Source organism: Anolis sagrei, chromosome 3 (assembly GCF_037176765.1).
Source record: "Anolis sagrei isolate rAnoSag1 chromosome 3, rAnoSag1.mat, whole genome shotgun sequence".
Lineage (NCBI taxonomy): Eukaryota > Metazoa > Chordata > Lepidosauria > Squamata > Dactyloidae > Anolis > Anolis sagrei.
Window position 1 is genome coordinate 91615582 of NC_090023.1, and position 25622 is coordinate 91641203.

General features: G+C 38.3%; 1 protein-coding gene across 5 annotated transcripts in view; it reads left to right on the forward strand.

The window, feature by feature from the left end:
* GPM6B (glycoprotein M6B) overlaps positions 1-25622 on the forward strand; it is a 147942-nt gene that overhangs the window by 108298 nt on the left and 14022 nt on the right. For 3 of the 5 annotated variants that reach the window (XM_060769988.2, XM_060769989.2, XM_060769987.2), the window contains exons 2-5: positions 54-173; positions 16875-17061; positions 18868-19024; positions 24767-24938. In XM_060769988.2, coding sequence (XP_060625971.1) covers positions 54-173; positions 16875-17061; positions 18868-19024; positions 24767-24938 — 636 coding nt within the window. The remainder of the gene's footprint in view (positions 1-53; positions 174-16874; positions 17062-18867; positions 19025-24766; positions 24939-25622) is intronic. The other 2 variants (XM_060769991.2, XM_060769990.2) reach the window with 1 other exon arrangement.

A 25622-nucleotide genomic window follows, 5' to 3' on the forward strand; every position in this document is an offset into this window, starting at 1 on the left:
TAAAAGTGAACTTTTGCTGGAGACACTGACTTTTTACCACCTAAAATTGGCAGTGATCACCAGACCAGAAATGGAAATTGGCAGGTACCAATGGATGTACAGGAATTCAAGGCTACACCAGTACCATCATGTGCCAGCATTGAGAGGCAATATTAGTCCTTTGGGGATTCAAGGTAAATAAAAGGTTGGGGCCTATAGTCATTTACATTAGCTGTAGCTATATGTTCCTAAATTATTTCAATGTGTCTTTTTTAATGTTAAGAGATGTACATGATTATTCTTACATAATAACTCTTACAGATTTTTGTTTATCTGTTTCAAGGCATTTGAACAGAAGTATTCTTCAACATAAGGGCATCTTTCCATTACTTACATGGCTGCCCAGAACAGTGTTTACAGTTGCCCTCATAGAAGACTACACTGACCTTCCAGCTACTCTTTGCAATTCATCCAAGTGGCTTTATGTAGTCCCTAATGAAACAATAGGACCTCAGGGAACAATATATAATAAGCAAAGTACTTTGGACTTTAGTTATTTGAATGCCTGCTTCTTAGAATGGCATACATTCTAATTGATTCCCATTGGTACCAAATGCAAGGCATGGATTCTTCTCTTTGCAGAAAAGGAACTTTGGTTTGCACTATGCCCTTTGTTACTCATTTTCTTAGCAAATAGCTTATAGTGGCTAAGCAAACATGAGCATCAAATGTAAGATTTTACTTGAGGTGCTTCAGGGACTTTATTTTTTAGTTCTTATAGCAATCTTCTTTACAATCCATTTTTAACCAGTGGTGTGAAATATATATTGGTTGCCAGATATAGTACCCTCATTTAAGCAACCCTTGGGAACATATAATGTATACCAAGAACATCTTATAAGCACCTTGGTTTTTATGCCAGAGGTATCCTAATTATGTTTATTGTGCTTAGCTTTACTGTTCTCTGAGAAGACAAAATGTGGGAACCTGTAAATGAACGTGATCAGTAGATTTTTTTTTAAGCTCAGGTTTAAGAAATTGCAACTACAGGCCATACAACTTTACATACTATCTTTTCCTTCAGCCATAAAAAGCCAGAAAATACAGTGGGCCTTTGGTTTCCATTGAGATTTGGAGCAATCTATGAATGCTCAAGTCCCATTGTATATTATACCATTGCATAATAAAACGGCATCACTTATATCAAATATCAAAATAAATGTTTTCTCTTTGGAATTCTTTGGATTTTAAGATGAAATCCATGGATGCAGAAAGTTGATTATAGCTCCATGTCAGTAAATTCCATGTCTAGTACTGTATGATTTGGGGAGGTAGCTTTTCTTTGTATGCCCAATTACTACACAAAATTACTACAAGTCTTGGTAGTAAATTACGTGTCCTGGGCAAATAAGTTTCCGAAAATAGGTAATGTGTTGTACTTAATGACAAAAACTATTTTCAAGAAATTTGAGAGAATCAGAGTGGCAGAGCTATAGGAGGTGAGCAGGAAAGTTTATGTGTCTACTTCATATTGAGAATGTGAAATGGGTTGTACTTAGATAAAGGGATCAAACATAAGGAACAGAAGTATCCATCTCTGAAGGCTTATTTCTGTTTGTCTGATTTCAATCTTTATATGTTGTGGTCATTGAGAAGGCTTCATTTCCTGTTTCTCAACCTCTCCCTTTCAGTCTTCCTAAAAAGATCTCTCCAGATGGGGAAAGCTGCACAGTCACACTTCACCAAGACATATGGGGTGACTTGCCTGCTTCCGTTCTCCCTGTCCCACAAGATGGGAATGTAAGCTCTATCTTGAGTTTCTCCTGGCAATAACACCAGGATAGGCAAACAAGACAGATTGCAGGAAACCAATCTGTTGTACCTCAGACATTTTTGATCTCTAGCTTCTCTAATCTCCATCTAGTAGTCATGTTGGATTAGAGCACCTAATTACCTGTTCCTATAACAGACTCATGACTACAGATTGACTATTGAATGCATACTGGCTTCTGATCTGAATGCAAGGTGCTGATAGTGACCTAAGTTGCTTTGAAATCTCAATACTTGAAGAGTGCCTCTCCCTGTCTGCAAACACTTGAGGTCTGATGAAGAGGTCCTACTCCATGTCCCATTGGCCTGGATGATACAATCTTGGAGATGTAGAAGAGGTCTTTGCTGTAGCATGCCAGTTGCAGAACTGCTTCACCTTAGAGATCCAATTGGTGTCAATGCTGCTATCATTCCATTGCCAAGTAAAAGCATAGCTGTTTACTAAAGGTCTGGGCGATGATTGATCTTTTCTGAATTTGCACGTATCAGTGGTTTCAAATTGATTTAAATGCTTTCAATCTGTCCTGTTTTAAGTGTACAATGATTTAATACATTTTAAAGTAATCAATTATTCTTATTGTCCGGTGCCTCAAGATCCTCACATATAGGACAGGATCTACATACCTTCATATATAATATAATGTTATTGGTGTGCCTTCAGGTTATTTCCAGTTTATGACTACTTTAGCACAGTGTCTGGGCAAGATTTCTTCAGAAGGGGATTGCCTTTGTCTTCCTTAGAGGCTGGGAGAGCGTGGCTTCCCCCAAGATCCCTCAGTGCATTTCCATGGCTCAGTGCTGATTTCACCCTTGGCCTCTGGAGTCATAGTCCAATAATGAGTTCATTGCACCATCCTGTCACCTAATTAATTATTTAATATAATATAATAATATAATATAATATAATATAATATAATATAATATAATATAAATACAGTTTGTACAATATCCAGACATCACGGAGTATGCCTACAGACAATACAAATGTCAAAGTGGCAGCTGTTTGCTATTAACTATTTTATTTCATTCCTATCTTTATTCTATGTAGCCTTCAAAAGCGTTGATTCTCATTGTGTTATAAATAGAAAGGTAGTGAGAAAGCACTCTTCCCCCTTGCAGATGTGGCAACTCTGAAGTGGTTTTTTGACATATGATTTTGATGGCAAAGCATTTGATGCAATTAGTAATTCAGGGCATTGAAGTTATTTGCCTTGTAAAGATGCCTTCCTTTTCCTTTTCCTTAGACTCAACAGTCAGAAATATGATTCATCTCTCTTTTATAATGGGTTTCTTGCTAGACATAAGTAAACACTTGGCTCCATCACAGAGGTTGCTTCTTCTTGATCATCTTTCAAAACAAAGTTTTTAACTCATTGGAAACAGGGCTCAGTATTTGGATGTTAATGCTCATTTCATCTCCCAACTGTCCCCACAACACAACAGGAGTTGTCAGAAGAAATCCCCCATTGTATCTTCAACTTCAGTGAAAATAAGGTTGTCCTATAATATTTAACCAAACACTTTGGGGAAAAGAACAGATACAATTCTCTAACTGTATGGCTGCTGAATAATCTTTGATAATACTGCCTGACATGTTTGTGCTTGGAAGTGAACATTTTCATCTCTATTCCCAAATTCCTCATGCTTTAACCAGTTTTAATTAATATTTTATCTATTAATTAAATTTTGTAAAATTTGTTTTTATCTTTGAAAATTTCAGAGCAGGGTGTAGTCAGGGGGAAAAATAAGCATCACAACATCTTTAAACTAATTTAAAATAGTTTAATCAAAGTAAAACATTTTTGTGAACAAACAAAAAAGAAGACGAACCCTGAAATTTAACAGAATTTATTTAATCATCCAAAAACATAATCACTTTTTTTGTGTGTCAGGGGTGACTTGAGAAACTGAAAGTCACTTGTGGTGTGAGAGAATTGGTCGTCTACAAGGCCATTGTTCAGGGTCGTCCAGATATTTTACCATCATGTGGGAGACTTCTCTCATATCCCCGCATAAGAAGCTGGAGCCGACAGACAGGAGCTTACCCCGCTCCTTGGATTCAAACCACTTACCTTTTGGTCAGCAGTCTTTCTGGAACAAGAGTTTAACCCATTGTGCCACCAAGGGCTCATTGGACTCAAAGAATTGAATTAACAGCATTTTGAAAAATGGTGCTGTAGTGAGGTCAAAATCTGTTGCAGTTGGGCTCTAAGATTATTAAAATTAGTAGAATGGGGATAACACATTTAGTACAAGTTGAGTATTTCTTATCCAGACTTCCAAAATCCAAAAGACTCCAAAATTGTCCAATCATCTGGCTAAAAGATTTTACTTTCTGATGCTTCAGTGTACAAAAACATACACAATATTTTAATTGTTTTTTAAAAACCCTGATGTGTATAGTATATGAAACATATATGAATTTAATTTTAGACTAGAGTCCCACCTCCACGATATCTCATTACGTATATGCAAGTATTTAAAAAAATTAAAAGTTTAAAATATGGAACATTTCTGATCTTAAGCATTTTGGAAAAGGAATATTCAACCTGTGCTTATGTTGGAGGTGGAGAAAATGTAAGTGTTCTGTTTCTAATAAATCTTTACTAGAACAAAGCTGAAAAGGGACATCAGTTAATTTACTCAATGCTTCCCCCTCGAAACTGAGAGGAGCTACTACATGTATTCTTGAAAGCCCCATTTTTCTCATCCACCTTACCAAAATAAACTCTCTTGCTCTCTCTAACTCTTTTAATGTAGTCTCCACTATTGGCCTCCTCCTCTATTTAACTTACTGACTTCCAGGTAGGAAAAGTCCCCGAGTTAAGAATTTCCACATTCAGTTTCAAAAGAGGGGTCCATATGTGACATCTAGTGTGGAGCAAAGGACAACTTCCTGGAAGCAAGAAGGACAAGTTGCGGTCCAAACTCTTTACCACTTGTTCATTTAAACTCCTGTAACCTTGGAATAAACTAAATTAAGAAACTCTACTCATGAACAAAAATAGCCATGTGCATTTATTAAAGAATCAGCTGGGAAATAGGAAATGTGTTGGCTTTTTTAAAGCAGTTTTTTGTTTTTGACTAATTAATAATTTAAGGTATTCCAAATTAAATTAATGCTGAAAGTCAAACTCAAGTTAAACAATTAAGTTCAAATAAATTATAATAAATTCCCCCTTTTACTTGAAAATTTCCAACTTAATTGATAACTTAATTGGTTTTGATTCATTAGTCCTTGTCACTGGGGAAGGCATTCCAAAATACACATTTCCACTTTTCAGAACTAATGGGAACAGTGTTCCCCAGTGAAGCCTTTTGTCTTAATAATTGCACATAGTTGTTCACACTGCTGTTGATGTTGTTGTTATTGTTGTGTGCCTCCAAGTTATTTCTCACTTATGGTGATCCAAAGGTAACTGTATCACAAGGTTTTCTTGGCAGGATGTCTTTGGGGGAGGAGGTTGTCGTAACCTTCCTCTGAAGGTGAGTTAGTCTAATTTGAGTAAGGTTACCCAGTGGGTTCCAGTGCCCAAACAAAGTTGTGGCATAATTGTATACACTGGTAATTCAAATAATTAGTTTGATTATAGTCAGCCATGAACCAAACTTAGATCAAGTTGTTCTACTAGCTTGGGCTGTGAAATTCAAGTTATATCTTCTTTGATTATATTTTGATGATTTGCTGTAAAATTTGTAGGAGATTATCAATATTTATTGCTCAGAAAATTGGAAATGATTATAACAAACAGGGAGAAAATGTGTAATGTTTATGTGCAGGAATCTCACTTATTTGTTGTTTCCTTTTCTAATGATGAGATGCGTTCAAATATCATGGTTAATCTGGAATGTATTTATCATTAGTGAAATTAACTGATCTGCTGCTTGCTCAGCTGGCTTCTGAAAAACATTAAATTTCTGTACATCTGCTCTACTTACCTATTTTGTCCTTAGAGGTCACACACACACACAAAAAAAGACTCTACCAAAAGTATGATATTGCTCCAGCAATTCTACAGAGATATCTATGAAAATTAATCTTTTTGCTATCTTTTAAGCAGATATTTTCTGCACTTTTTCATACTAGGAGTCAAACTGCAAGATAGATTTAATTTGCATTAAGTATTTCAAAGCAGCTGTAACATTACTTCATAAATGTAAATAGCTGAAGTCTAGAGCTAGCATAGTGTAGTGGTTTGAGCATTGCACTACAACTCTGGAGATCAGAGTTTGATTGGCCATAAAAAAAACCATTGGTGACTTCGGGCAAATCATCACCTTTGAGCCTCAGAAGAAGACAAAGACAAACATCTTCAGAACATATTTTGCCAAGAAAACCCTGTAACAGATTTGCCTTAGGGTCACTATAAGCCAGAAATGACTCAAAGGCACACAACAACAACAACAGCAAGTTGTAAACTGGATCAAGACCAGCACAGATGGGGAAATTAAGCTCCCACCCATAATTGGATTTTTAGCTCTTCACTGTATGTAAGGATTTAAAGTGGGAACTCGGTCTGAAATCAATTGAGTTCATTCTCTTTTTCTATTTCCCATTTTCTCTATGTAAGAATTCAGATACAGATTAGTATTGTGGATGTTTGGTAGAGAAGCAATTGTTTCTTCCATTGGTTGTTGTGTGAATTCAGTGAAATAGAGTGAATTGGGAGATTGTTGGCTTTGTAAATCAGTGGACAGAAGAGGTTGTGGTCTTTTGTGAGCTTGAAGGTTTATATGACATGGCAGTATCTACAAATCCAGCTACAAACATAATTTGACTTTCATGATAGCTGAAAGCTGAGACTGAGGTGTACCAAGGCTATAATGGTGCATTTATAGTTACACTGATGTCATGAAATACATTCATGTATATTCCCTGGTGACCTTGAAACACTCTCTCTGTATATTGGTACTTATTTGAAATTAGTATGTTTTTTGATATTCATCATCATCAAACATCTTTGGTTGGAACAAGTTCCAAAAGTTGTGATAGGTTGGCTTTCTTTCTTGTGAAAATCAGGAATTCTGAGAAATTGATAGCAATAGAAATTTGACAAACTTCTCTTGTGTATTGTCGAAGGCTTTCATGACCAGAATCACTGGGTTGTTGTAGGCTTCTGAGGATGCTTGCCATAGAAGCAGGCGAAACATCAGGAGAGAATGCCTCTAGAACATGGCCATATAGCCCGAAAAAGCCTACAACAACCAAAACTTCTATTGTATTTGGAGATTGAGTCTGACAGCCTGGAAATATTACTTTTTGTACTACCATTTACACAATTTCGCAGCCCCAGTCCAGATTATAACCATTGTCATCAGGTAGAGAAGCATTAAACCTCTTCCCCATAGTTACTTCTCATGGTCCAATTTCACTTGGCTTGAATGCATTATATATATTTAGTATAATGTCTAACTTTGCCCTACCAGGCATGCAAAGAAACAAAACAAAATTGTGTTCTGTTTCTCAAAATAGAAGCATTTCATGTGGATAGGGACAAAGGCTGTAGCTTAAGAAAGTAATATACTGGCTTTGACCTAATAAATTCAGCCCAAAGGTTTTTGGATTACTCTGACAGCCTACATTTTTGATGCTGTGGATAGACTCTTTACTCTTCCCTTTTCTGGCAGGTGCTCACAAAAGCAATCAGGAAAAATGGGGAAACATGGACTATTTTTTTAAAATGCTATTCTCATCATGTTTGGAAAAAAGGAACATTTCCCAACTGTTTTCCACTGTGGATTTTATCTTTCTACTTGATTATGCAGTTAATACAGAACACCAAACATCAACAAGGTTGACAGGGCAGTGTTAACCAATGCAGTATATATGAAGGAAAGAAGTCTTTTAACAAAACATCCTTGTTTTCCCATTGTGAAAAAGTGAAAATCCTCCTCTACACTGTATGTAACGAGGGTGGCAGTAGTATCAAGGGGTCTAAAAGAGAGTGGCACTAATGCAGATTTCATTTGGCTGAGAAGAATATGTTGGGTCACTGTTGGAATTGTAAGAGACATTGGAGAAGATAGCCAAGCTTACGGCTGGCATAAGCCTATGAGAGAAACAGAACAGAATGAAGCAGAGGATATTGTTTGGGAGCATGACAGCTGAGAAGAAAGACAGTTTATGAAAAGTGCATGGTACAGGAGGAAACACTGTGGTAATATACACCTGAGATGCCTAGATATGCTATCCCCTTTTTCAAAGATGTAAAGGTAGATACAGTGATGAGGAAGTGATGGATAGGAAATAGAGTGGAAAAGTAGTAAAGAGTGAAAATTAGAGAAGATGTTAAGGAATTACATAGGGATCTCTGAGTTGAGGGCAATTATTGTAACTCAGACAAGAGCCACATTTTATGGTGATCTCTGAATTAGAGGGTTTGGAAACTGTGATGTTTTGAAGATAACAATGCTACCAATTGCCATTTTAGGACAAGTTACAGTTTTGATTTATAATGGATAGGGCAAGGAGAAGGTTTTTCAGTGCTGTGAATCCAAAAGCCGTCCATTTTCTGAGAAGCAGACTATAGTATCCAAGGTATAATGGCTGCTTTAAACATGAATTAACTGCTTCCAGACAGATTAGCACAGAGGAAGTCAGAGAAAAATAATGTAAACTAAATGATAAATATAATAGATCTCTAGTAGGAACGAACTCTGAAAGTACAGAGCCTATGCTAATTAAATGTTACGATACTTTTAAGAAAATGAAAGACAGTACATATACAGACTTTCAGTATTGTAACGTGAACTAAAATGCTGGAAAATAACATTCTTTTGAAGATAACTGAGCAGAAAATTTCTCCTTGATATGTGACAGGGCCTATTATTAGAAAGCCAAGTTAACCTTTTCTAGACAAGCTGTGGAAGAGCTTTTTCATCTGATCGCTTCCACCTAGATGAATGACATTGTTTGACCTTCATCTCAGAATGAAAGATCAAGAGGTCTACTTCTGTTGGCGCATATGTGTTAGCACAGTAGGTGGAACACTTCTGGTGACACAGACTGCTTAAAGGCGTAAGTGAATGTTGATGTCAAGCCTGGGATGAGCTTCTCGTACTTTAGAGGTCATGGTTCAAGCCTCCTTCCCTCTCCCTCTCTTTTGTTGAAGCTCACATTGAAGCTCTTATTGACTTGAAACAAGCCACATTCCAAATGCCATCCAATTAATCAAGAGCCATTTTGCAGTAGATTAAATTTATCTGATCACATTAAATGGTAAAATGTATTGCTCAACGTTTCTCACTGAACTTCTTTAGGATGGAAGAATCCCATCGAAATTAATTGTCTGAAAGCAAGCGTTTCAGTTACCCTTATCAAGACAGAATGAGGGTGATTTGGGGGGCTTTTATTCCTTTGGACTGGCATTGCACATACAGGCTAAACATTGTGCCATGCATTGAATGCCTAACTGAATCTGTGGTCCTTCACTTTTTGTTTTTGTATCATCCACTGTTGTTAGAAGCAGCTGTGATTCTATGCAAATTCTCACAGTTAGCTTGGCTTTGGGCATGTGATGAGTAACCATGTCTGCTTTCCCATTATAACATGCAAATCACCTGGAAGTTACTCAGTGTACAATATCTCAGTGTAGTGCATGCCTAAGAACCAGTTCTCCTATATCCATACTGCCATCCTGTTCATCCTGACAGACTTTCTCCCCATCATATCTCAAAATATTAGTGACCCCGGGACATTATGGCTAATGAGTGGCTGCCCAGGGCAATATGTCTACATTGTTGGGGGCATCCATTCACTGTGTGATTTACTGTTGCTTCTGAAAGAGCCAGTCTGATGGTTACTGCTACAAACATGCATCAGCTCCTGGGAACTGACAAATGCTTAGGCACTAAATTGGGAGGTTCGGTTTGCAAATTTATTGGAGGCCTCTGCCAGAATCCTGTTGGGGCAATACATCTTCATAAGTGGACTTAACGTCTGTGAGAATTAGAACTGCACAGTTATGTATGTGTATCCAGTAGAAGGCTGCTGTTATGTTACTGTGTGGCAGAGCAATGCATGCCAGTCCACACCAGGTGCTCTTGATAGTGTCCCATTATGCATCTTCATAATTCAATAAAGGGGTTTTAGTGCCTCTGCTGAGTAGTTAGTTATATGTTAAGCAGTATAACAGATCATATAGGATACTGGCTATAATTTGCAAAAGGATGGGCAAAAGAGATGCAGATGAACACTAGGGCACCTCACCTTCATTTTCTGATTCCAGGCTCCTTCCGCCAGAAACATTTTTAGAGAATAGCACTTGCACAGGCTATTCATTAAAGTTAATTCAGAATCTTGTTAAAGGATTACCTTCTGTATGTGGGAAGGCGTAGGTATCCCTTAAAGGACTCATTATGCTGTGGAGGTTAAGGGATGTAGTATGGCAAATGTAATTTGGACAGACCCTGAATGAGTGGATCCTGAAAAAGCTGTACTCTCAATCTGGAAATGTTGAAATGCACATATTACATCAAAGAAGAAAGAGTTTTAATGAAAGGAGCTGTAGACCACAGAAAACCCAATCTCAAAAATTTAGGATATTTACAGACAGTTCAACAATAAGAGATAAAATGTACAGCTTCTCTACACATTATTCATATAATATTCTTGATTATGGAAACCCAGTGGTCTTGGTCATGGTTATGGTACTAGCATAATATCATATTCAAAATCATGTATGCCATTATTATTATTATCATCATCATCATCATCATCATCATTATATCCTGCTTTATCCTGCATTATATCCTGCATTATATCCTGCTTTATCTCCCCTGAAAGTGACTAAAACATAAAAGCATTTGCACACAATTTAAAATATCCAAATATCCAAACATTAAAACAGAATTAAATATAAACAGCATTTTAAAATTCACAATTAAAAACCATTCAAAAATATTAAATGCATGTTGTTGTGTATTTGTTCAGTCATTTCAGACTCTTCATGACCTTATTGACCAGCCCACGCAAGAGCTCCCTGTTGACCTTGGCCACCCCCAGCTCCTTCAAAGTCAAACCAATCACTTCAAGGATAACATCCATCTGTCTTGTCCTTGGTCGGCCCCTCTTCTTTTTTCCTTCCATTTTCCCCAGCATCATTATCTTCTAAGCTTCCCTGTCTTCTCATTATGTGGCCAAAGTACTTCATATTTACCTCCAATATTAATCCCTCTAATGAGCAGCAGGGCATTATTTCCTGGAGTATGGGCTGGTTTGATCTTCTTGCAGTCCAAGGCACTCTCAGCATTTTCCTCCAGCACCACCGTTCAAAAGCGACTATCAATATTTAATGCATATTCAAAATTAAAACCACAGCACCCCCTGAATTGATCTTATGGTATTTCTGATTTATCTTCATGGTTCTGAAAACAAACTAGTGGAAAAAATTACAGGAAGTAAATCAGTTCATTTTATTATGGTGCTGAAGAAGAGTTCTGCAGATACCTCGAACCACCAAAATTACAAATAAATGAGCCAGAGAGCAAATGAAACCAAAATTACTAAACAGGGCCTATCATAATTTCAATATAGGGTGAAATGATGTGACTCATTAGAAAAGAGGGATAACATATTGCAGATAGATTGAATCAATAAAAGAAGTCATGGCCTGAGTTTTGGAAGATCTGAGCAGGACTATTGATGATTACAACTCTTGAAGAGCTCTCATTCATAGGGTTTAGGTAAAGCTGATTTAATAGCAAACACATAAGATGAATATGGAGCAAATTTTTCCAATTTGAAAAAGGTTTGATTTCATCTTGGAATTTGGACAGTGCTGGTAATGTTAGTTGCCATTAATGTACAGCCCGATTTTAAACAAGTTTGTTTAGAAATGAATAGTAACAATTATAACTTTATTCTTGTATCCCCCCACTATCTGCCTGAAGGGACTTGGGGCAGCTTACAAATGGTACAAAGTGCCTAAAAACAAACTTTAAAATGAAGCACAATATAAAATACAATAAAATAAAACACATATGCATATAAAATCATCAACTCAGACTCAATAAAACTGAGGTCATCAACCAGTGGTGGTAAGCTGCTGTAAAGATGGCCATGCTGTAAACAATAGGAATGGAATAGTTTAAAATAATTTATTTGTATGATCATTTCAGGGTGGCAGTGCCTTTGCAAGAAGAATGCTATAATACATTTAGAACCTACTAAGCGTACAGTGTAAAGTTTCCCAAAGGCTGTGTACAGCTATCCTGCCTATTTAGAAACCTTTTTGGTATGCCAGTCAGCCAAAATGATTGTATAAATGGTTTCTTTCATGTGACGGCATTGGGAGAGTTGGAAAAGCAGATCTGTACATGATTTGTTTTCTAATCAGATACTTGGACACTTCAGATCGAATAGGCAAAGAAATGTTAGAATCCATCCAAATCTGGAAATACTGTAATTGGCCTAAAGACAACCACTAGTTCCAACTAGAGTAGACCCATTTAATCAATTGCTGGATGGTAAGTCAACACTTAGTAAATCCCATGGATTCAATTATTCTGTTTTAGGTGAGACTAGCAATTAAATTTAGGCTCCTGCGAGCATTAATGACTGTGTCCATGTGGATTTGTGATAGCATTGATTTTCCCTTGCTGAGTACAATGAGAAAAATCATGTATATATTGGCATGGGCTACATTTCAGAGTTCTGGTCATCTTATATTGGTGGTGAAGGATTTCTGTACTCCATTGATTTTTTGGATAGGGGTTCTATTTAGTTCTGATGGCCTTTGTCAGTGTTTTGGATGCCAGGCTCCTCTCATTTGTATATATATTTAATTGATATCCTGCCTTTTCCCCACCACTTGACAATAACCTATTGCCTTCCGGATGTCTTGGACTGCATTCCCCCATCATCAGAATAGCCATTATCAGGGCATTAGCCTGGATGGTTCAGGGAATGAGTGTGGCAAATACAATTTGAACAAGCCCTAAAAAGTCAGGCAGGAAAGAGCAAAACAATGCATAGTATTTTTTTAAGATTTAATTTTTGTTCTCTGCCTTCCCTTTGTGTTCATTTAAAAATGCATGTGTGTTCACACGCTTGCATTTTATAGCTGTTTTTCCCCTGAGAATAATCTCGATCCTTGTTTTTCGTTAGCCTCCTTTTGTGAGTATGTTAAATCTGTAGCCAGGTTCACCGTCAGCTCTGGGCAAAGCATTGAGCCATTATTAACCTGCTTCCATGGTAACTGCTGCTCAGAAGCCTGAGGACAAAAAATTGTGTTTATTCTGCTGAGCTGCACAAAAGGTTCTAGTGATGCTTTAGACAAAATGGCCATTGAACGGCAGTTGCATTGATGTGTGTATCTGCACAGCACAGTTTTAAATTTAAACTGTTTTAGTCTGGCAGGCTAGGAGAGCATTGGACATGCCCTGTGTATTTTCAACTTCTATTTTAAACATTGTCCACCATAGTTTTATGAAGGAAGCTATTTATTCTGTTTGTATTTTTGCTTTTCAGATAAGTGTTTCCTTTGTTCAAAGAGCGGAAGCCATGTTGTAAGGAGGCTGTGTGGTTCCTCTCTTCTTGCTCATCAAGTAGCCTGCCTGTTAATGATTTCTTCTCTTTGCCAGGCTGCTATGATTTGGTTGCTTCTGCATCAGTGTGGTAAATATTTGCAGGTTTTCCTTTGGAATCCTGCTGAGAATTGATGGGGTAGAAGGCTCCACTGGACGAAAACCTCAGAATGGAGCTGAGGATGGAGGCGGCTGTCCTAGTGGGGAGTGGACAGAGCTGGCTTCAGCATCCTGTTGGGAACATCAGTGGACAATTGTTTTGTGTAAGGAGACATCTAGTTGCACTGGCATCATGCCCCCACAGTGCCCTGCCCTTTATATTTCAGAACTAGACTAATGGAAATCTGTTTTTTCAAAACCAAGGAAGAGAACTTGGTTGAGGCCCCTTCTACACTGCCATATAAAATACAGATTATCTGCTTTGAACTGGATTATTTGGCAGTGTAGAGATAGATAGATAGATAGATAGATAGATAGATAGATAGATAGATAGATAGATAATGATACAACAACAGCAAACACACTTTGGTTAAGGGATAGAATCATAGAACCATAGTTGGAAGAGACCTCGTGGGCCATCCAGTCCAACTCCCTGCCAAGAAGCAGGAAAACCGCACTCAAAGCACTCCTGACAGATGGGTGCTCTGTTTAAAAGCCTCCAAAGAAGGAGCCTCCACCACACTCAAGGGCAGAAAATTCCACTTCTTAACAGCTCTCACAGTTAGGAAGGTTTTCCTAATGTTCAGGTGGAATCTCCTTTTCCTATAGTTCTGCGTCCTAGTCTCCAGGGCTGTAGAAAACAAGCTTGCACCCTCCTTCCTATGACTTCACCTCACATATTTATACATGGCCATCATGTCTCCTTTCAGCCTTCTCTTCTGAAGACTAAACATGCCATCTCTTTAAGCCACTCCTCATAGGGGGTATTAGGATGTATTGTGAAGTCAAGTGGTTTGGTAACGTGGGGACTGAAATGATAGGCTTCTTCACTTAAACAAATTAACCACTGTGAGTATTTGAAGAGATAGAATAGAAGGAAGAAGGGCACATGAAATGTTTTCAGTCCAAGTCCAGGTTTTCAACCCAGTTCCTTTGAGACTTAGACTGAATACATCATCAACCATCCCTTATTGCCAAGAAAACTTATGGAGATTCCATGTTTTGGAAGGGCACATGAGACACACTTTGTGCTTTTGAGAAATCACATTAAAAATGGTTGGAAATTGCTTTCATGTCAGAATTCTCCTGCTATGGCTCAGAGGGAAGGCTGAAATTGAAGATGTCTCTACCAAACCACGCTGCTGACATTATTTAGAAAAGATTTTTGAGACACTAAAAAGATCAAACTTTCCCGCCTAGTGCACAAATAGAAATTTATGGAATAACAGAACAACATATGCAAACAAGTTCAGTGCATTGCAATGAAATGACAGTGCATTAAAAATAATGTTGGGTATTTTCTTTATAATTCCAAAAGGCAGGTTGCAAGATTGCCAAACCAACAATGTTCACAGTGTATGATTGTTCCATTTTAACTATCTTTGTATATGAGCAGCACTGAGCTACTTTTCCAACTCACTGCTTTCCCTAACCCATCTTAGTTTCTTTTTAAATTTCATATGAAGCTCTGTACTATTTTTCTGCATCAAGTTGCCTCGAAGGCTTGAAGGCTTCCTCTTTGTTGGAATAGATTCGCTCTGTGGAATTGGCTGTAAAACCCTTCAGCGTTGGCTCTTAAATAATCATCCTTTTGGATGTTTACTAAAGTGGCTTGGCACAAGTACTAGTAGCTCTTTCTAAGTGTAGAAAATTCTTAGCGTAGGATAAAGAACTGGTAAGCCCTAGAATAGCAAGTTCAAAAGAAATAGTTAATAATGTAGTTGAACATACTGACTGGCATTCTATTAGTGGTATGCACATGTGGGGTGAATTATTTGCTACGGGGCAATGGATTTATTCTTTTCCCAGTAGTGGAAGTGGAGTTGGGTGTATGGCAGTGCTATGCATTGCAGTAATGCAATGTGTACTGCACAATGGCACCCAATCACTGACATATGTTGCACAGTGATGCTATTCTACATGAAGGCTGTACAGTGCTGTTGGCGGGTTTTACCATTTTCAAACATGTATGCAATATTGAGATTATAGTAATTAGTACTTACTCCAAAGCAACTAATCAGACATCATTCTTGAACAGGGTTTTATGAGCACTGATTTGGATCTTTTGAAATCTTAACAAGGCAGCACATGTATTATCTAAGTAATCCTTTTAGAAAAAAATACACACAGGAAACAAACAGATGTATGATGTACCCTGGTATAATTGTCCCCAGGTAATCAAATGGGATCTTAGGGTTTCCAAAGGCTCCAGTCCGATGATGTCTTATGGTTCTGTTGAGATTTGAACTGAGTTTTTCCTTGCTCTCATTCTTGGCTACTGCATTGCAAAGCTGTCTCAAAAGAACAGTATGGCGTACTGAGTGGGTTTAGAAGATTTTATTTTTGTCATCTCTCTTAGAAGTGTTAATTTAGTACCTCATGGGGGAGGCAAGCCATCATCTTGTTTCATCTCTGACTCTCTTGCTGCATGCATTTTATTTTATTTATTTAGCCTCAGCAGAGAGCTCTTCCGCTTATGCAAGTCAGATTTTGCTAGTTTCCTCCTGTCTGCTTCAGCTTTTTTGTATTATATCTTCTTCCATTTCCACGGTCTTTTAGGAGCAACCTTTGAGGGCAGGAGGAAAGGGCTTAAATGGATTGGGGAACTGGTAAAATGTGTTCCTGGACTTGTACAAACAAGACACTCCTTACTCCTGTGGTTTGAGGTCTCAGAGCTGGTACCTAAACTAGGAAGTGTAACCTCTTCCCATCAAGCCAATGGATACATTGATGGTCCATGCATGTGCTGCAGATGGTCCATGGGGAACTGTATTGATAACTCAATGAGGCACTGTTCTGCAGGAGAGAATGAAATAGATGAACCAGTTACAGAGAGCAAGCAAGCAGGGGAAAGGTCATAGTGATTTCTTTGTTGAAAGATATCAGGGATTACATGTCAGATATAATCAACATCACTGAAATGCTTGCTGATTGTTAGAGGCATCAGTCAGGGTGGTTAGGTCTTCCAGATACCTTGAGTATTCTGGCCTACATGGCAAATGTTATTTGCTCCCCAGTGGTAGATACACACTGATGTGAGCAAAATATTTGTGAATTAACATCATGAATGATAAAAATTGACTTTAGGATTACTTCCCTTTTATATAACATGTTCAACTGTCAACCATTGGGTCTGTTGAAAATGTTAGTGATTGCTTGCTTACATGGTGGTCTACAAGAGCTATTGATTCTAATAGAGTGGTCCCTGTAAAGGAAATGCTGGGAACCTGTGCCTTAAGCAAATCCTTCTTGCTATATTTGCTAGAGGATCTTCCCTTTTTCTAGTTTCCCTATCTTTAAAACAAACAGTGCTGTCTTGTAAGTTCCTTTTAAAATAAAGTTGTTTTTTGTTCACAGCCCTCCTTTTCTTTTCTGCTTAGGTTGCTTTGAATGTTGTATTAAGTGCCTGGGAGGAGTTCCATATGCTTCCCTTGTGGCAACGATCCTCTGCTTCTCTGGGGTGGCTTTGTTCTGCGGCTGCGGTCATGTGGCTCTTGCTGGGACCATATCTATCCTCGAACAGAGTTTCTCCACAAACGTCACTGACCATGCTTTGTTATCTGAAGTGTAAGTATGAAACCAATTCTTTTGTATTGCAACACAGTAGCAGTGAAGCAAATCACTGTTCTAAAACACAGTATATAAAGCTAAGGAGTATCTAGATGAGGACAAATTCTGCACACAAAGAGGTAGGCATAATTGGTGAGTAAAGCAAAACAAATCTGAAGGTGAATTTAGAGAACCCATTTCATCCAAAAAGAGTTTAGACATTTCTGGGGAGTGATTAGAATAATAGATTAAAGGAATTGGAGACTACAAGATCCAACACCTCGCCAAGCAGGAATATATAATTAATGCACCCCCGACAGAAGGTCATTGAGCCTCTATTTCAAAACCTCCAGAGAAGGAGACTCCACCAAGGTAGTCTATTCCACTGTCAAACAGCTCTTACCATCAGGAGGTTTTTCTCAATGTTTAGGTAGATTACTAGCATTGATGAAGTGGGTGGATATAGCATTTGTACACCTCTTTCAATGTTCTACATCTATTAGGAATTCAGCATATACTTTCCCTTGAAATGTCTTGTCAAATTTGACAGAGAAAAGGAAACTAAAAGTGGCAATAAATCACAGGAGAGCATACTTTGTTCAGCTCCATAGCAACTGAAGGCAAAAAAAGGAACTGTTGCCTAGAGATTGCAGGCCACTAAAAATATCCCCGGGAAATATGCAGGAAGATATACGGCTGAATCTAAGGATAAAATAATAAATATTATCACTAACCATTTGCAGTTGGCACAGTCATTACATTTATGTTGTAGGTGCCACAGAACCACATGGAAAACGTGTAATATATTGTGAAAATAATGTTCTCCCTTTTCCCTTTAATTGCTGGAAGTTAATAAATAATATATAATCTTAAATGAGTTCTTCTGTCTTTGACTCTAACTGTTATTCCCAGTGAGAGAAAGCCTAGCTAATCAATGGGTTTTATGTACGTGTTGATTTAGCATTCATCAATTCATTCAGTAGGTCTACCTTTTTGTAATTAACTGTTGGATTTAGGCCATAGTCCTTCCCCTCCTTGACATAGAAAGGCCACTGGCTATTTTCAGTCATCTGGTCCCATTTTACCAACTTAAACAAATATTTCAACATTTACTCTTGCAGTTGGTCTTCAAGATGTTCCATATTCTTTCCATCCTTCTTTACTGTTTAAAACTGACATTCTCCAAACCAACATCATTTATATCCTTTTAAAGGGTACAAATAAATATAACTGAGATATTGAGACCTGGTTTATAACAATGGATTTTGTATGGACAAACAAAAAAAGAATTTGACACCTTAAAATTTAGCGATCATAAGCTTTGGTGGAACCCAAGGCTTATTCAATTCAATGTAACTCATTTGAAAGAATAGTGAAGAGTATGTGAGAATTATGGTGGGGACTGAGCCCTTTATAATAAAATGGGCCACTGTTATCCTCCAGATATTATTAGGCGGTGGCTCACAACAACCTTAAATGGCATAAGTTTTGTTATGAATGTAACTGTGTGCATCTGCAGAGAACTTGCAAGGACTCCTGAGTCTTTCCCATATGCCTTTGCAGCACATCCAGCTACAGAAACAGCTGGATGCCTCCCCTCTCATCTCCCTGAACTCCAACAATATAGAAATAGTACTGTTTACAACAGGATCATCCCAAGGCATATCGGTTCATTAATCAAACGATGCCTTTTGAATATATTGCCATGCTATTTATGTTTCATCCTAAAATGCTTACCCTTTGCATTAATTTCTCTATATCAATTGGAAAGGGACTGTAGGCTAACATAGTAAAGTCTGATTTCCCTGTTTATTTCCTTCTCAGAATAAAACTAATGCAATATGTGATCTATGGAATTGCATCATTCTTTTTCCTGTATGGAATTATCCTGTTGGCTGAGGGCTTTTATACAACAAGTGCTGTGAAGGAACTTCATGGTGAATTCAAGACTACTATCTGCGGCCGTTGCATCAGTGGAATGGTGAGTGTGATAAAGCAACATGATTAGCATTTGCTCTTGTCAAAACCTGTAATTACCTTGTGCGTCTAAGCATTTGTCAAGTATCAGATTTAGAAGTGAATATACCATTTTTCAACTGTGAGATAGCATGCTGCCCTTACTCTGGACGTTTTTCTAGTAGTTTGGTCCCAGCAGCAGTCATCCCACACTGCTATTTGGCGTGCTCAAAAATGGAATTGTCAGATGCATCAAAGCAATAGAAGGCCAGTGGGTGGTGCATCATAACAGTAGCTAGTTTTTATATAGATTCCTCCATAACATAAGAAAATGTTGAATGTCAGGCCTTGGTTTCAGATATTATGCTCTGGGATTGTAGTGTTATTGTAGTGATATTGTCATAAAATTCCCTAGGTCACATGTAATCGGATTTAATTCTATTAGAATATTTTGTTACGTAATTACTATATCTATAGATCGATCACAGTAATATTTCAGCACTTAGGATGAGGAGTATGTAACTCACATGATGACTAGGTAATACTTCTTAATCATGCAGACCTTCTGATAGTCATTGTATCATATGCTGTCACAGATGAGCCAGTGCCTCAACAATTGGAACCAAGTTCCAGAAGGCAAGCTTCTCTCTGGTTGACTATGACTTCTCACATGATTATCATGTATCAGGAGAGCAAGAACTTCTCATCATTATTGTATTCCAACATGCTGGCAAATATTTTTACTTTCTCCTCAGTCCCAAATCTAGCAGCTTGATCCTATGCTATCCCATTCTGTTCTTCCCTCCCCCACCTGCCTTCTGCATATTTTTCATGCTGCTCTAAGCACCACAATCTGCTCCAGGGATGCACCATCTGCCATAGCTCTGCTCTTGCCGTCTTCCCCCTTGATGCCTTATTCCATAAGCCCTGGACGCTCTTCTTGCTCCCTTGAGGCTCTTTCCTTGATATCTGATTGGCGGAGGTAAAATGACAGTCACCACAATGAAATAATGAAATGGGTCTTATCTGGCAGTTACGTATTAGCGCATCTTCACATCAACCTTATGCCCATTCTGTCTAGACTTGGAAGCAAGTGATCAATTCAGCTTTCTCTTTCTCTCTCAAATCCATTAAAAACAGAAAGAGGTAACAATAGAAGGCAGGAATGGCAAACTAAATAACTACAGGAATATGGTTCTGTGGTGGTCAGCTGATTGAGTAAGGGCTGCTAAGCTTAATTATTGTCTTCAAGTCATTCCCGTCTTATGACAACTTTAAGGCAAATGTATTACAAGATTTTCAGAGGGAGTTTGCCTTAGTCTTACTTACTCAGAGGGGGGTTTGCTCAAGGTCAGCCAGTAGTTTTTTATGGTTAAATGGATTCATGGATTGAAACTCTGGCCTCCAGAATCATCATGTAACCACTATACCATGCTGGTTCCTTCTAGACTTGATATCATTTTATCAGGCTTGGTAAAATCTAGGATGTGGTGGTGCCAGAATAGAAAGACTTCTTCAAATTCCTGTGAAATCATCCAAAGACTAAACAACACACAAGTGAGTCCACAAACACTGGACCTGAACTGTTTCCCTGTCCTTGGAATAAGGAAACATATGCAAGTTCACAAGCACTAAACTTGGAGTGTTTCCTTGTCATTTAGGAAAGAAAGAAAACTGGTTACAAATCACTTGTGTTTGTATTGTATCTCAAGATAAGAGTCTAGTGTGTACATGTACATGCCTTTGTATGAATTGTTATGGAAAACTAGTATTTTACAATCAAGCCTGAAACTTGTATCATATCACAAAGTAGGAAACACCAACAGAAAAGAAAAAGGGAGCCAAAAACCAATGACTCATTTACATTGTGGCCATCGTCACTGTATATCTTACCATTATTAGTGGCTGAGATTTAAACTTTCCCTTGCCTGTTTCGTATTTAAAAATTCACATACCCACATTTAAATTGTGGCCATGCTCACTATATAGCTTACCATTACTAGTGTCTGAGATTTAAACTTTTCCTTACCTGTTTTGTATTTAAAAATCCACATAGTCACATGGGGTTAAAAATGGTGACACTTCCCCTTTGTGCTTGTATATACATATGTGTGAATTTTAAAATTAAAACAGAGGGAAAGAAACCACCCCCACCCCATCTGCACTGGTCTCAATTTGGATCTGGGTCATGTGCATTTACATGCCTGAAGCTGCATGTTCCATTTAATGTAGAGTATGGTTTAACTTTGCAACTTTTTATGTTGGCATTTAGCAGCTGAGGTTTGAAGAATCAATAGAAAAACTGGATTCTTTTGGGCTGCTTCACTTTCTGGGGTTTAGGTTTTGCCTTGGAGCAATTCTTTGGCTGCTGTCTGCATATATTGATGATTTAATTTATTTGTTTTGTGTTATTTACAATGGGGATCTAGTCATGATTGCCATAATTGGTAGAAAGCTGCCATTTTCAGTAATCTGATTGCTCTTTAGAATGCAATATATCTAGAAAAAAAGCTTATATAGAAGTGCCAGCATTTGCCATTTCCCTTGTGATAAATTGTGCATGTTTTCTGTTGTGTCAAATGCTGTTGTGAAGTCGTTTCAGAATGATTTTCTTTGTAATTCAGTACTGTGGAGAACCACAATTATTTCACCAATAGAAAATGTCAATGTTATCAGGCAGACTCTTTCAGCATCTTGTTCCATTGAATCATGTTTTTTTAAGTCCTCGAAAATTACTCTTAGTTCCTCTAACACCTGTTTTTACCTTAACCAGTATTGTATGTGGAATATTTCAACTTTAGGAAAGTCAGTGGCCAAAAACCTATTGGGGAATTACAAATGCATAAATATGAGTTACAGAGCTATGTAGTGACTCCTGCCCCCATCTCCATTGTCCGAGCAACAAACTGCTGCAATCAATAGAAGTTTATTTTCCTGTTGATTGGAGAGCAACTGACAGTGCCCTCCCCTCCCAGGGTGTGACAGACGGAAGAAGGGTCACAAACCCCCTTTGCACCAGAAGCCACTTATGTGAGGGGTGGAGGTGGGACTGTCACCCAGCTGCTTTCCAGCTGAAAGGGTGATAGATTCTTGTCAATTACAACTCTGGCTTTCTGCTAAGTGTGAATTGAGGGACTTCCATGATCCCTATGTAGCCCCTAAACTGCATTCCTATGTAGCCCCTAAACTAGAGGATCCATAGGAATCATGAATACAGCAGTGCTTAGCTCTAGTATACCTATCTAGTATGCCTATCTAGATCCTTCATGTTTTCTCTTCCAGTTCTTCATTTTGAATTTTTATTTCTCCCCATTCACATTTTGTCAAGTTCCTCTCTGAAAGCTTGGCACATAGAAAGGGTTCAGGGCTTGAAAAAGAAATACGCATGTCATGATGGGACAATCAGGAAGGAGAACTTAACAGAGATCATGTCACCAGATAGCACTTACTCTTTCAGCCTACACAAAAATTATTTTACTTTAAAACTACCAAGTTTATAATTTTATAGTTTGTAGTTTAGAGGAAGAGTACTAGAGCTCCCTGGCTTTTTTCCCCCTATGTCAGGAGCAACTTGAGAAACTGCAGCTTGCTTCTAGTATGAGAGAACTGACCGTCTGCAAGGATGTTACCCAGGGGATGCCCAGATGTTTTACCATCATGTGGGAGGCTTCTCTCATTTCCCTGCATGAGAAGCTGGAGCTGACAGTTGAGAGCTCACCCCACTTTCTGGATTCAAACAGCTGACCTTTTAGTCAGCAGTTCTGCCAGCACAAGGGTTTAACCCATTGTATCACCAGGGGCTCCAGCTCCCTGGATGATAATTCTGAACATTATCTCAACTCCAAATCCTAAGATTCCTCAAGACAGAACCATGACCATTAAATTGGGACCACATCACTGTGATTGTGTGGTTTGAAAGTTCCCCGGGTTGCATCAGGTGGCCAAATTTCAGGCCACAGTTTTATTAAAAAACAAAGCCAGTATTGCCACACTCGGAACAATTCGTCCAGGGTAGAAAATACAATGGTAGTCTAAGCAGATTCCACAAAGCAGGTAAAAGAGGAATAGGCAGGCTACACTCTGTTGGCAGGAAAATGTTTGAGCACATGAGCATTTTTAGACCCACACAGACAATTTTATACTTGGAAGAATGTGTTAGTTAATTTGTTACCTAATTCCTGATTCATTCTTATCAATTATGTTTCAATTGTGAGATACTCTTATTTTAAGTAGCGTCTAATTCACAGTTCATGATGATAGCTCTATGGTTCCACTGTCACTGCTGTGGGTCCATTGCATGGACTTCTGAGATTTGAAGCTTAGAGAGCGGCATTTAGAAAGCTCAATTGAAGAGCTCTAGTGCCCCACCAAACTACAGACCCAAAGATTCCACAGAATGCAGCCATGAAAATTAAAGTGGAATCACTATGCTGTAATAGCATAGTAGAAAAATGTCCCATGACATTGCTGGATTTCTGGGGGTGGCCCCACCCTCAAGTGGAGTAGAAGCATAGTATGACACTTCTCTCCCAACACAGGAGCCTGCCTGTATTGTACTGGCTCCAATCCTCACCAATCCAGGTAACGTGTGATGGGGGAAGCGTCACCAAGAGGGTGCTACACGCAGGGTGACGGATTCACCCTACTGCCCTTTTTTCCAACAAAGTGAGACACTTTTCCTGGCCTTTGTGATAAGGTCCATCATCTACATTATAAGGTTCCTTGCATTCTGTAGTATGAAAAAGGATGGATGGATGGAGAAATAAAAGCACTTTTAATCTTTACCCAAATATTCTGATCAGACAATCCATACTGAGTTAGACCTAGGTTTTTGTGTGGTCTTTTAGGCTGGCATCTTGTTCAGTAGTTACTGGCCCATCAACCAGGCTTACAATTTTGAAACTTCTGGAATTCATGTTTATAAGCATCAATGACACAACACAATCCCTCTCCACCAAAATCCTACCTTTTAGCCAAGCAGCAGTCCACCAATGGGTTTCAGATAAGGGCCCTGATAAATGGCTATGGTATCCTCTCCAATTCTTGAGATAAGCAGTTGTGGATGCTGCTCTGAAAATATCACATGACTAGGAGAGCACTGCAAACATCCTCTCCCAGTCCTCCAATCTACAACACCTCAGAAACCTTTCAGTTGGGATGATGACTGAATGGAAAGACAGTTTTTTAAAGGAAGCAAATGGCATCATCAGTTGCTGCAATGGAGCTCTTCAGTTACATCTGACAATGCAAGATCGAAGCCCTTGAGTTCACTTAATTTTTTTCCAAGGATGATTAATAATATTATTTTCACCTGATGGCACCCAGGGCTGCTGACCGAAAGGTTTGACCATTCGAATCCAGGGAGTGGGGTGAGCTACCATCTGTCAGCTCCAGCTTCTTGTGCAGAGGGATGAAAGAAGTCTCCCACAGAATGGTAAAACATCTGGGTGCCCCCTGGGCAATGCCCTTGCAGATGGCCAGTTCTCTCACACTAGAAGCAACTTGCAATTTCTCTCCTGAAACATACACACACAAACTTTGGGAAGCAGAGATTTCAAAAGACAAGTCGAAGGGTTTCAGCCATTTCAATAAATATTGACAGTTTATTGACAGAATGAAAGATCCTGACAGCTCATATTCTACTAAGGTTTTAAATGTTTAGAATTGCTTTTGCGTTTATGATCAAATGTGGGAACACATCATCACATTCTGAAGAAATTGCTAAAACATTGGAACTCTATGACATGTGCCTGTCTCCTCTTTGCAGTTTGTTTTCCTCACCTACATCCTTGGAGTGGCCTGGTTGGGTGTCTTTGGCTTTTCCGCTGTGCCAGTCTTTATGTTCTACAACATATGGTCAACTTGTGAAGTCATCAGATCGCTCCCAGGAAATATGACAGCTTCAGCAGACCAGATCTGTGTCGATATCAGGCAATATGGTACTTATTTTTAATCCTGATTAAATGTTTTATCCTCTTTCCTTGCCTGTCTTCAAGAGGGTTGTCTTAGACTTAGGAGATGAACTGAAAGCATCCAAGTGTGGAGTCTATGAACATGTCATTACTTTTTCAATTAATGCAGATTACACTGACCTCTTTCCAAATGCATCTAGTTTAACTGTATTTGGCAAGTCATTTATCTAAAGTGATTTTGTGGCTGTTATCCACATCACAATATTAAGCTTGATAATAAAACAATCAGCAATATAGACCCCATCATCAAATATGTAAAATACTAATAGACTCTTAGGCTAGAGTCCTGAAAAAAATTGGTTGAGAATCTGAATATTTTTTTCTTTTGTCTACAATGTTAACAATGTTAACTATATGTAGTTTTACAAAACAGTTTCCTTTGGGCTTTGATTTTGAAATCCACTTGCTATGTTGCTATGTTGATGGCAAATATATAGCTAAAGCTTTGGTGGGTAGCGAGAGGATGCATCAGAAGAATATATTCTGAAATCAGGTATCATGTGTATTATGCAGATCTCTGTATGCCTGTTCAGTGGCTATTTTTGCCAGGGGAGGAGGGGTAAGGACTAAGATTAGGTGAAGCAGGGACGTGATCACATCCATTACATTGCAGGGATGGAAAACTGAACTCAAAGTCAAAATCTGTTGGCT